Raw genomic sequence first — 13,601 nt, 5'->3', positions numbered from 1 at the left:
AGAGCTGAGAGCAAAACAAAACTACGTGAATTTGCTTTCGAATATGAGAGAAAGTATGGTAATACGTATAGAGAGAACAAGCTTTTGAGGGTGGGAAAAGCTGTCTGCTCGTCTCATGTATAAGAGATGACTGTCATTTTTTAGGGCGGTGGAGCGGTTGGCCGAGTGTTTTTGCCTCAACCAACTGAATCGCCAGTAGCGACAAGATGAGACTGTGCTTTTTTAAGTTATTTTTTTTCTATCATTTTGGACACAAAAGGGCATCATGAAGCTTTGGTTGGACAAATTGTGTTTTATTTAGACTTTGGTGGCAATAAAAGGGTTGCAATATTTAGTGAAACATATTTGTTGATACTTAGGAATGAACTGTATTTGAATTAGGTAAGCAAGTTTTCTTCATCTGTTTCGAGTTGCGATTAAGATTGGGCGTGTAAATGTTGGTGCTGAAGAAAATGCCTGCCTGTTATTATTTTCGAGTGAAACAAAATGTCCCAGTTTGGCACTGGAGGAACTATATAATAAGGTTTGATCGAATATAGTTTAAAAGACAGACAAAAATAAAGTTAGCCCCCAAATTTTCCCATGTAGTATCTCCACATGTAATTGAACAAACCTGTCTATGACGTCATAACCGTTACCTGGGTAAGCCAGGCTTGTTGATGTATGGAGCAAAACTGGAAATTTCAACACTTGCTTTATGCATTCTGTCGTGCGGTTGTGTTAGCCGCGAGTTTATTGCAAATCATTGCTGCCTTAAATCGCTTTCGAATAGAAGAGAGAAGTATGGTAATAAGTGGGGAAAATAGGCTTTCCAAGGTGGAAAAAGCTGTGTGCTTGTCTCATGGATATATGATGACTGACAAGTTCTTGGAGCGGTTGGCCGAGTGTTTTTGGCTGAACCAACTGCAACCAAAATCGCCAGTAGCGACAAGTTAAGACTTGTCAGCGGAAGGGAGAAGCATCTTAAGGTAATTTATTGGCTCAGTTTAACGTTTGACTGTTGTATTATTCGGAGTTTATCAAAATATTACAGTTTGCCTTCAATCAAATTACTGTACTGCGCAAGCTTGTGGTGATGAATAGGTTGCAATATTCACTTAAACCTATTTGTTGATGTTTAGGAATAAAAAAGCATTTTAAATCAGTTCATTAAGTTTCTTGTAGTATGTACGAGCCTTTCGTAAAACAGTGCATTTGTTGAATGTCAGGTTGCAATTAAGATCATGCATGCAGATGTTGGTGTCAAGAATTTATCGAAGCTGGCTAAGTTTGTTCCCGGAGAAATTACCAACATGAACGAGACATTTGGGAGTCCGCACATCGTATGTATTTGTGAAAACGGCTCCAATTTAACTGATTCGTCGCTAATATTACAATACCTCAGGTTATGGTGCTGGATCTATTTGTTTCGTGTAGGCGGATTTTTTTGGTATTGGAGTATGCGGCTAAGGGCAAAAGTTTGTACCTAGACTTTATTGCAAAAAACAGGAAATCGCCGTATTTCGCCGAAGAAAATGCCTGTTCTTATTTTCGAGATATCCTAAGTGGGTTGAGGTTTCTCCACGACAGAAACATCGCCCATCGGTGGGTTTGGAACATTCAATCTGCTGTCATTGTACTGATAACTTACTATTTTTCTGAAAACCTTTTTGTGTTTTTACGGGATTTAAAATTGGAAAACATTCTGGTAACCGAACATGGAGGTCATATCATCATCATATCGGGCTAGTTGCCAGGGCCAAACTGACTATGCTCCTCACACCTCCCTGTCCGCCATTGGACCGCTTAGATCTTCGGGTCGAATACCGGCATCCTCGGCCAACTGTTGTATGTACGTCTAATGGAGGTGTTAAACTGGGCGATCTTGGCTTTTCGATCAAGATACCTGAATCTGATGCATGCAAGAACGCATGCAGAGAAATATCGAACAGTACAATGTGTGGGACGCCAGGTTTTGTTGCCCCTGAGGCTTTGTTGGCTACCGGTGAAGGGTACAATTGGCATGAGTGCCGATCTGTAGAGCTTGTGAGCCTTGTTGTGTTGCTGCCAGGCTAAAAAGGTGTCAAACTCGAATTGTTTTCGCGGAGGTGTTGTTCTATTTGTTCTGACAAACCCGTTCCCGGGCACAACTGTCCAAGAAGTTTTGCACCAGTACGAAAAAGCGAAGCACGAAAAATTGCCGTTTGGCAAAGGGCTTTCTGGTACTGGTCGGTGCTTTTTGTGCTCTTCATGTATAATTGTTACTTGTTTATTTTACCATTAAAAATCTCATTACCAGAATGCAAGGAGTTTATCAATCAACTACTCGATCATAAACCCCGAAAGAGATCGAAGAGTTGTTTAGTTTTTACTCATCCGTGAGTTACACGTTCCTGTCAAATTCCCCCTTGTAGCGGCCTCTCTCACTTCCGTTATCGTGTGCCTTCATACTACAGCGAACCGGACATATTGCCTTCTTTCTCTGACTCTCGTCTTATGCGTCGTATTCGCTCATTGTGTTATTCTACTACGTTGTACCTCGAATAAACACCTCGCTACATTTGGTGACCCCAAGCGTGCAAAAACGTTATTTTTGCATTGTGACAGAAGCCACAAACTCAGAGAATGCTGTAGCAGTAAAGTTACCGACGTTTTGGACAGCTCAGCCACGAGTTTGGTTTCAGCAAGCGGAGGCACAGTTCGCTCTTAAAAGCATTAGCTCCAAAGGAAGACCTGCAGGCTTCATCGGCCGAACTTGTTTACGGCTCTACCATTACCGTTCCAGGCGATTTTTTCCGCCAAGAACATCACGAGCTTTCACCCCAAACGGTTCTTCAATCGTTAAAGGCTACGGTGCGTCAACTTGTACCGACTCCAATGTCACGCCACGGTCCTGTCCGCACAACGGTCCCCGCAGCATTGGCCTCCACTCCGTACGTTTTCGTACGGAAAGAAGGCCATAGACCCCCGCTTACACCACCTTACGATGGCCCTTTTCGCGTCATTGATCGAGGAAGCAAGGGTTTCACGCTTGCTATCGGCGAAAGCAACCAGCTCGTTTCCATCGACTGTCTTAAGCCAGCGCATGTCGACCTTACGCAGCCGGTACAAGTGGCCCAACCCCCACGCCGTGGTCGCCCTCCCAATTCCGCGCACCAACCAACGCCGACACAACCGGTGCCATCCGAGAAGAAATCGCATATTTCAGCACCGCCCGATCCGGTTCCACCCGAACCCGTTCCTGCCCTGGCGGATCCACCAGGTCAGCAGCCAGAAACTTTACCTTCGGGCCAACACACGCGCACGCGTCAAATTCGCACTCCGTCGCGTTTTATGTGTTAATTTTATTATGTCCGTTTCTGGAGGGGGGTCATGTAGCGGCCTCTCTCACTTCCGTTATCGTGTGCCTTCATACTACAGCGAACCGGACAGATTGCCTTCTTTCTCTGACTCTCGTCTTATGCGTCGTATTCGCTCATTGTGTTATTCTACTACGTTGTACCTCGAATAAACACCTCGCTACACCCTGGTGCCAACAGACTGGTAAGCACGCAATGACACCAAAACTTTTATGCTTATTTGATTTTATACTCACAAAAACGAAACTTTGCTGCCAATCCTCAAGGATGACCTTCTAAGAATAGAAAACAATCCAGGTAAGTTGTTTGGACCGTACGTTGTCATGTGTGGGTATTGTAGCAGCATGTATTTTACTTCTCAGTGTACAATTGTCAGGCCAAATACGTTGGCGCATACTTGGAGCAGCGAAAGAAATTACTAGAGGAAGCACAGTACCGATTTCTTCAGCAGAAATGTTTGCCTCCCAGTGTAATACAGGAATGCAGGATTCAAATCATGCTTCCACGGCAACAAATAACTGCACCGCGTGTTTACGAAATCTGGCGATTAATGGGGATGATCGTCAATTGACGAAGGAGAAACGCAGCGAAGACCGCCAACTTGTTTCAAAGAAACGGGACGCAAAAAGAAAGAAAAATAGCGTTGACTTTGCAATGGACATTCGTGAAAATTTCAACTTGACTCTGCTCACTAGACGGCGCTCTATTTCCGATGACAACTTGCCTCCAGTCGCTGAATCAGATCGAATCATTCAACTTTACGACATAGTTGACAACGATGTGGGTGACAATTGGGTGGCAAATTGCCCGATTCTTCATCACACCAACGAGATGTTGGAATCATTTGGCACACAAAGCAAGGTCGGCACTCTTCCGACTAAACGAAATGAGAATAGAATTCAAGTTCGATTGTCACCAGTCAGTTGTAACGAGACAACGGCCAAAAATGCTTTGGAAATTACAAGTGGTGCTTGTGACATGTGCACCGTGGCTTTGGAACATGAGGACGAGATAAATCAAGCCTACCATTCCCCTTCTTCTGTATCATCCCAAGAAAGTTTCAAAGAAAGCGTAAGCTCTTGATGAAATACGGTTCGGTATCTTAACGTGTTTTTGAAATAGGCTTTGGCGAGTCCCATCGACAATAAGGGCGAAACAGAAGCAAGAGAAAGGAGTACGTTGTAAATGTTTTATGTAAACCCTTTGTCAATTTTTCACAATCTTTCTATCTGAAGCGCGAAAGCCAAGGCAACAAATCAAAGCAGCGGAATCGGGAAAGTTGCTAAAATGGTTCGAGCACAAATTGTTTCCATCCGAAAACATCGGGTCGCGAGACGAATGTATGAAGGTGAAAATAAGGGTCACAAAATGTTTTGCGATAATACTTTACGACCGCGTTTGTTGAATTAAATCTAACATACACCCACATGCTTTACGGTTTTACGATTGTTTTTCTTTCAGGGCATAATATTAACAATATCGTCATAATTCCTCGCGCCATGGAGATATTATTATTCGTAATCGTTTTTTTGTTGTTTTAAATCAATATAGTTTGTTGTGTTGCTAATCATTGTAAGCATTGGTGGAGTGTAGTATTGTTTTACATCAATTTCGACGTATTTTCCCGTTGTTTATGCATTTGGAATTTGTGTCTGAACCGTATCCGTATTTACTCGATTGTAAGCCGCCCTCGATTGTAAACCGCATGTTGAGGTGTTAAAAAAATAATGTAAGCCGCCCGTGATTGTAAGCCGCACGCTGGAATTTTTGATACTATTGTTTCTTAATACATCTTTCTGTTGTTATATGGTATGACTATTTGCCCATATCTGTTAGTTACGTTGATAACTGTACCCAACAGAACGTACATCGACGTATAATCTGTACATGCATGTTTTGAACCCCAATAATTTAAATGAGTGTAGAAATAATTTCGGTATAAAATTAAAATACAGACCGCCCTCGATTATAAGCCGCACAAACGGCAGCTAAATAACAATATAAGGTAAGCCGCGGCTTACAATCGAGTAAATATGGTACCAAAGAACTCTATAACCGTTCTTCGCTGATACCCGCGGTAGAGGTTTATCACCAGCTAATTTAAAATTTGTTATTGTACCTAACTGTAGTTCGACAGTTTGTTTCGGACTTTCGGCCTTACCTTATTGTTATTGCAAAAGTGGTTGGCAACTGGAAAGGCTTCGCAAGTTCTAATCAGTGACGTCAAATTTTTTGGTGTTGTCAAAAACATTGTTAATAACGTCACAGAGACGTGTTTGCTTGACGTCATGACATGACCTAAACTGTGTTGTGACGTAATTTCATGATTTTGTAACTTCATTAACCAATGTACTTACGATTATACACTTGACCCTTGACAGACCCCTATTTATTTCTGACACACAGCTATTAGATTGACTATATTTCATTATTCATACCGACAGCAGCAGAGCAGATGTTTATTTTACCCAAATACAAGATTTTCTAGAATTCTAACTTCGTCAAGTTAGCAAGGAAGTTGTATTTGTCCTGGAGCACCACAAATAACTGTTTGTTGTGTAAAGATCCAGAAAGTCAGCTTTGCAATTTCAGAAATAAAAGCTTATGAGTTGAAACTTGAAACACAGTAATTCTTCTGCTAAATTCGTAACGTAACTGGAAAGTGTTTCCGATTTCTGTTCACAATTTAATGCATGAACCAACACAAATCACTTTAACTATTCAATGCAGATCATCAACTGAATAAGTAATTTTTTTGTAATCAATGTAGCCTGGATAATGCGGAAAAACATCCCTAATTTTCTACCTTTGCGTAAAGCATGATTTTGCTTACAGCCAGCTGTATCATCTCAATATTTATTACCACATTTTTGTTGCTAATTTGCACAAAAACCAAGTAAGTTAGCAATTTGCAAAGTGAATTGGTATTTAGTTTTTGCTTTATACTTTTTCTTTGAAGGAAAAGTCCAGTGAAAACAGTCAGCTATCAACCAAAAGTTGAAAACAATGAGGAATCAACTAAAGTATCAGTAGAACCTTTACAAAATGACAATCGTCTACAACAGAAACCACCAAACCAAAATGGAAATGAATACAGAAGACCACACTCTTCCTGTAAGAAGCAGTTTTTTATTATTGTGGTATGACTCCGTAAGCTAAAACTCTTTTTTTAGCTCAAACAAGTCGAGAACTTCCACAAGTTCCAGTAATGGGACATGATTCTATATCACAAAACTCATATGGTCAGCATAATGGTTCTACAAGTGAATTGTCTGGAAGCGGTTAGTTGAGTTACTTGGTACAGCTTGTGTTTACTTTTAAACCTTAAGTTGGACAAGAATTTATATGGTTTGGTACAAACTTTAGATGAGCTTATCTTTATGTTCATATTTATTTTACAGCATGGTATGAGCCATAAAAAACAATTGTAAACAAAATTTTATTCACAGATAATTAAACTCTACAATTCCTTCCATTTAAGTCAAAGATTAAAAATGTTTCTGTAAACAAGAGTTTCTTGCTTACAGAACAAGTAACCTCAACATTTTATCTTGCTTCACACTTTACCATAATTTATCATCACATTACGCTGCTTTGTGTTAAGGTGGAAGCCCTGAAATTAAACACCACAGTCCAAAAGGTAGAAGACTTCCAACACCACCTCCAGAAGACTTGCAAGTATCTTCAGAACAACTAATTTCTGTTACTGTACCAGTAAGTTTATGTCACAAATTGCAATAAACCCTAATATATACATTTGTTGTTTGAACTTTCAACAAAAGTAAATTGACTGCAGGGTGAGAATGAGGATGATGAAGACATGTATGCGAAAGTTGAGGAGCGACCGAAATCTGACACAGGGCGAATAAAAATCAAAACCCTGGATGTGCCTGAAGGAAGTGGTGATTCCTCTTTTTATGCGAAGGTATTACAAATATATGTCTTTAGAGTTACTGAAGAACAGAAATTTTATGGACTTAGTGTTTTCTAGGAGGGATTTTTATCCACTGTACTTTATTTACTGGTTGGTTAAAATGGCACAGGTTTATTAAATTTATTTCTAGCTTTTTGTGGTACATATAAACAATTATAGTCAAATGGGGTAAAAAAAAATTTTGCTGAAGTTGGGGTAAAAAAAAACAATACCCTCACAGCTAAACCAAAAATTTTTTGTAAATGCTTTCTTTTTCATAGGATGTATTTATTCTCTGCCTAAAAAATAAGCCATAAACCATTCTCAAATTTTGTTTCTAGGCAATGTTCTGCAGGTTGAAACAACAGTAGTAAAATTCGTATGTTAAAAAGTCTTCAACAACCTTTAGAAACTTTCCTGCAGATTTTTTATTACAAGTTTGGTGTCAATGACCTTTGTTCTGTGTTGTGTCATAACTATGACCTATTAAACAAAAAAGACTCCACTTGGCTAACTTCTAAATTTTTTCAGATATCTTGTTGTTCGTTTTTACCCCAAACGGTTCTATAGGAATGGGGTAATAAAAAACTATGTATTTTTGGCACCCCAAAAATTTTTTTTGCCCAAACATTTTTATTTGTCACCTGGAAGTTTAGAAAATAAAAAAGAAAGCCTATAACACATGTTCTTAAACCAAAGTTGTATAAAATTGCTTTGGGGCCCAGTTTTGGAGGAATTTTTACCAAAACGTATACCTGCATGGCTAAAAGTAAAAATTGGGATCCAGGCCTAAAGAAAAATGCTATAAAGTAAGAAAAAGAGGTTATCAAATCATTATGTGGTAATTCAAGCAGTTTGGGGAAGAAAATTAAACTTTATTTCAAAAAGGTTTTAGGTTACATGACCGGTAAGCAAGTGGGTGAGCTCTATTTAAACCTAGTTGCATACCAACAAAAGACTGGTAAATGACAAAAAAGACCAAATCAAAGGCAATAAATGCAGTGCAATAAAGGTACAAAGCCATAGAAAGTCTTAGCACTAATTTGAAAGTGTTTTATTCATTTACAAACAGTTTACTAACTGCTGTAAGTTTGGTTTGTAAAATTTCGAAAACAAAGAATTTTATGTGGCTTGTGTTTTTTTTGGCTTATTTATTGTAACAGCGTTATTAATGAAATTTCTGTCTTATCTTTGACTTTAAGATGGTTTATTAAGTTCATATAATTGAATTGAAGTTCCAACTGCAACTTAATTTTTTTTTCAGTGGTCCTAATGTCCACTTGTTTTTTTTTACCCCGACATTGTTTTTTTTGTACCTTTTTCGGGTTAAAAAAGAACAACAGTTTTTGTCAAATATTTTTTTTGTTTTTTAGTAAAATCAAAAACTTGTCACATAACTATAAAAGTAGTCCTATCAGCTTTGTTGGGAAGAAAAACTGACCTTTTGTTGCCTAAAATAAAAGTTTGGCAACAAAGTTTCAAAAAATTGTTTTTTTTTACCCCACTTGACTATACCTTTTAGGTTGGTGATGTTGTTGTGGAAGATGGTGATGATCTTTATGCACAAGTGGACAACCCAGGACAAGTAAACAAAGATTTGTTTGTGGTACACTTTTTAAAATGTATCAATTTATACTGTTCTTTAGGTAACAGATAAAAGTGGGAATTCCCAAACAGACACACCTTCAACTTCCTTTGCTGGGGATTCCAGCAAAACTTCAGCAGCTGAAGCAGCTGACAAGATTAATTATGGCGATGCTGAATATGCATCGATAGACAAAATGAGAAAATCAATAGTCAGGAAGAAAACAGGTTCTTTTTTGAAACGCGTTGATTTACATAAAGGTATTTGGCCTCATGGTTGAAAATTTGTACTTGTTTTGTAGCCACGAATGAAGAGCCACCTGCTCCCCCTATTCCAGAACGAAACTTTGACCCAGAAGATGAGTTAAATGAAACTGAGGAAGCAAATGATGAACCTGAGGAACGAAATGGGGATGGAGATGAAACACAAGAGCAATCTGAAAATTCGCAGGTCGGTTATGTCATTTCTAAATCAACCTGACAGTAACAAAACCCTTACGATTGCATGCAAGTAACTTAACCAGTTTAGGATGTGTTTTCTGTTTTTGCCAAAGAATTTGTATAATGTACATGAGAATTGTTATCCAGCCAATTTTTTTTGCAGGCGGGTCCTATGTATGCCAAACTATGTGTTCGTGAGAGTTTGGATCATCTGAGGCACAGACAGGAGGTGGAGAATGAGAGAAGACAAAGATATGCTAATATCATTCGACCCGACAATGATCTTACAGCCAATACATCAGAAGTTTATGCCCAGGTGTGTGTTCTACGTTGTTGTAAGTTGGTTCAGCATCAAAGTTCACTTTGTGGATAAAATGCCAGTTAACATTCCCACATGATCTGTCCTATTTTGAGTCAGAAAGTAAGGTGTGGCTAAAGGTAAAGCATTTTTTTACTTGACTGCAGAAATTGGCCTTTTGTTATATACAAGCGAGGCCATAAAATCAATACAAAACCATTGACCATGACACAGCAATGACAAACAAATGTTCTGCTTTTATCACATGAAATATTAGGCATCAGTTTTTATTTGCTTTAATTAGGTGCAAAAAAATTAATTTGTTTTTTGATCTAAACGGTTTTATTTTTTGATTATGGTTTGTACAAAAATCCTAACCATATATATTCATCTATCATTCGTACACACTATATTTAGCGGGGGTGGACAACCCTTGGCATGTATGCTGTTGTTGGCACATGGGATTTTATTCATGGCATGACAAGCAACTTTCTAATTCATGTTCAAGTAGGGCATGATATAATTTAACTTTTAAATTGGGTGTTTCCAGAATGTTATGATGTAACTAAAAACGTAGCACACAAATCAGCTAATACAAACCACTGCTGCACACAAAAATGTTGGAACGCAAATGATTTTTTGAGATGGCAAGTAAACTGGCAAAAGGTTGCCAACACCTGATATACGATGTTTGTACTAACCAAAGTAGCGTCATACCCAGTCTTGTACCACGGACTTTTGTCCCATGACACAGCCGACACAAATGTATGCAGCAGTATAAACTGAGTTAATGATAGTTACTCTCATGGGATCCCAGTTCGCAAAAATCATGGTATGGCAAGACCATAACAATTGCTTCGTTGTATTAGCTTACAGTGGGCGAAATGCTTTCGATAGTTGCATGCGGCCACAGGCAATTTTGATAAACGTGGTACTCACTGACTTCGGTACTCTGTGAGGTGTTCTGTTGCGCCAATTTGCGGTATTAAGTCACCAAATCGACTCGCTGCCACATACGTTATTTTTACAAGTGGATAATAGGTCGTTGAAGTCTATACATGTCCGATAGCACGGTTGTCAAGTATTCGTGCAAATATGGTAAAGTCATGTCTATTTTTGCCGTTCTGTAATTATCCAAATATGTGCTGAACAGTATGACACACCTCTAACATGCGGTAGTTGTTTTTTTAAAACTAGTCGTTGTTATTGTGTCTATTATCAAAAGGAGGGCTTGTTTTGATTTAGACAAATCGTTTTATGTCGTAATAAATAGTGCATTCGTTTCCTGGTCACGTGACTAAATGACTCTGCCAATCAGTCTCATGTTGTCAGTCATATGTGACACAACGCATGATTCGATTTTTTCCGTTCTTACTTCTTACTTGGTGCAAGTGCAATAACAACTGTACACTGTTGCGGCAAAGGCATTTTTTAAAATTAAATACTGGGTATTGTAAAATTTCATATAATTGAAAATGTTGTGGTGGAAAGCCAATTAATGTAATCTAGTGGCATAGAAAATTCGAACCAAATTCAGATATAAAACTGACTACAACAACACTTTTACTCTTACAGTTCTTCAGCATTTTTAGCTCAGGCATTTTACTAAAACGATTTTATTTATTTATGTGTAGCTCTAATTTTTGCTAGTGCCACCTTTTTTGAGTAACGTTTTTCTTGTTAGCGCCGGCTGCTAACCTGAAAGTTTATTACCAGGTTACAATAGTCGGATTTTAAGCATGTTTTCATGAAGCTAAACGTGAATAGTTACAAAAGTTTTGACAAATTTGTTTCCTATTATTAATGAAATATGTTTTTAAGAAAGTTTGAAATTGGCATTGTCATTTTGCCACTCAACTGACCAATTTTAACTTTCATATTACTAAGTACTACCATTTTATCCGGTTATAAAGGAGTCGTTTTTGTGACAATGTCGGACACTGAATGGTGTCAGGTGGTTTCAGTTGCTTTATGTACTTAACAATTCATTTATGACACTTTACGGTGGTGGACAGATGGAGATGTTAGCCATGAATCAGTGCATATAACTGTAATGTGATGGTTTTAAAGCCTGTTGAATGGGAACAAACAAACATAAAATATTTTATCGATTTTAGATATTTTAGTACTCAACATTTTTCTTTTTTATTGTTTTTGATTTTTTTTGTGTCTATTGAAGTACTCTCGGCAAAAGTGGTGTCGTTTGTGTTTCCATCGCCCATCTTGTGTAGAACTGAAGGTGAACAACAAACACTATTGTCAGCTGCAAGGTCGTTAAGAAACCGATAGTTAAAGCTCTGAGCTTTCATTTTCTCACTAGAAGCGTAAATGGCTTTCATACCCTAAAATGACTTGATAAGAGTAACCAAACGTAAAATGTGTAAAGCATATGTTTTTAGGCACGCCGCGATGTACTTTCTCAGTTATTTATGTTACTGCGTTATTTATTAAATCTTGTACCTAACCCAATGGCTGTAAATCGTATTTTCCTCCCCCTCCTAAATTTTGGTTAAAATCTTAAATCACGTCCGCTTTAAAATGTGTAACATCTCTCAAGCGGCGCAAACCCTTGTTAAGAAGGTCGACTCCTATTTACAAAAAAATGTATTTTGAAATCACAGATAGAGGAAAACAACCCGGAGGCGGTGTATGAAAGTGTGAGCGCATCAGGCTCAGCTGACGGGGCTTTCCAACCGCCCAATCAAAACACCCCTGGTTATCAATCGATACAGGACGTAAGGAGCGGTGAAACTGCATCAGAAAACGACGTGTCGGCCCCAACAACCTCACACCACCCAAACAACACCAGAGTTGCGCGCCAACACCATTATGAACAAATCGAAAGGCCCACTTAAAACCAGTGTAACTCGCCAGCAAGTATTGCATTAACAGCTTTTTTTCCGACTATGCAGTTGAGTGTCTGCTACAGGGCGACTTTATGCACCCTAGCGGTTGAAGTTTTATTTCTTTTGTGTGCTTTTTCGATTTTACTGTTTGTGTTTTAACCGCATTACCTTTAATGGTATGTTTAAATATAGGACCTTGCTTAATGGACTGCCTTAGGCCAGCAGCCTTTTTTATGAACCACATAAGCTCCTCACGTGACATGTTTTATTTTCTCCATTGATTTGTAAAACTTTGCCTTGCGTTGAAAAAGCAATTTTTGGATTTGCCTTAGTATTGCTGGCACATTGTTACCAAATCTGTGTGTCTAGTTTACAGCATTGCATTTATATAATTTATGTCTTTTCCGTGATAGTTTTAACACAGCAAAATTTTCTGCTTAGTTCCCATTTACAATTGCAGTATTTGTATTCGCCTCTTCATACCACAAGACTGCTATACATTGTATTTGATCGTGAAATGGTAAAACCGCAGACGTTCTGGACCAGTGTTTTTTTAAGGTGTTTTGGGGGGACCGAAACGGTCCCCCAAATTTCTCCAGCGGTTTCCCAAATAAGCAAATATGGCTTTTTTTGGTATTTAAATGAAACACTTGCGGTCTCTTAAAACTACTTAGCGGTCACCCAAACCAAACCTTAAAAAAACCTGTTCTGGACTTTCTCAGGCACAGATCTTCTTGGCTGGGTTAAGTCACTGACGAAATTCCTACAGCCTATAGTGGGCACTTGTCACAAATTAGATTGCTTGCGATTTGGAGGTGCAACCTTTACAAGACGTACTTGAACTACTGGTCATGTTTTCTTCAATTTTATTCTGCTCGGTCGACTTCATTCTTTGTGTGATGGTATTACTCCGTAATATGTGTGTTTTGCTATTATGTCGTACTGCGCTTACTTATCACCACAACTCCATAGTCTGTGTCTTCCTGGATTTACTGTTTTCTACGAAATGTAACTGACATTTTGGGAGAAAATCGAAAAATAATTAAAAAGTATTTATGTCATTATTAACTTTCAAGGATCGACAAGATTTTTTTATGTTTTCTAGGATTATCAAGCGAATGATGTTCAGCTTTGTACTTGAAATACATTGTTTTTATTGTCCTAAGCCTAACCGTTTTACA

At 38.4% G+C, this 13,601-nt stretch overlaps 1 protein-coding gene and 1 long non-coding RNA gene across 2 annotated transcripts; both read left to right on the top strand.

Moving 5' to 3' along the window:
* Nucleotides 1-6,041: 6,041 nt before the first annotated feature.
* LOC145238081 (uncharacterized) lies at nt 6,042-13,585 on the top strand. The gene is made up of 10 exons (XM_080101131.1): nt 6,042-6,234; nt 6,298-6,452; nt 6,512-6,619; nt 6,943-7,052; nt 7,135-7,263; nt 8,774-8,836; nt 8,898-9,063; nt 9,138-9,286; nt 9,440-9,592; nt 12,196-13,585. The coding sequence occupies exons 1-10, from the start codon at nt 6,158-6,160 to the stop codon at nt 12,427-12,429; spliced, it is 1,344 nt and encodes a 447-aa protein (XP_079957257.1). The 5' UTR covers nt 6,042-6,157; the 3' UTR covers nt 12,430-13,585.
* On the top strand, nt 7,273-8,726 carry LOC145238084 (uncharacterized). Its single transcript, XR_013862078.1, has 2 exons — nt 7,273-8,060; nt 8,140-8,726. It is a non-coding gene; the product is annotated as an uncharacterized LOC145238084 (long non-coding RNA).
* Nucleotides 13,586-13,601: the final 16 nt, after the last annotated feature.

The sequence above is a fragment of the Phallusia mammillata genome, chromosome 7, assembly GCF_965637545.1.
Source record: "Phallusia mammillata chromosome 7, kaPhaMamm4.hap1.1, whole genome shotgun sequence".
In the NCBI taxonomy this organism is placed as follows: Eukaryota; Metazoa; Chordata; class Ascidiacea; order Phlebobranchia; family Ascidiidae; genus Phallusia; species Phallusia mammillata.
Note: the sequence above shows the minus strand (reverse complement) of the source record. Positions and strands in the feature narration are given on the sequence as shown.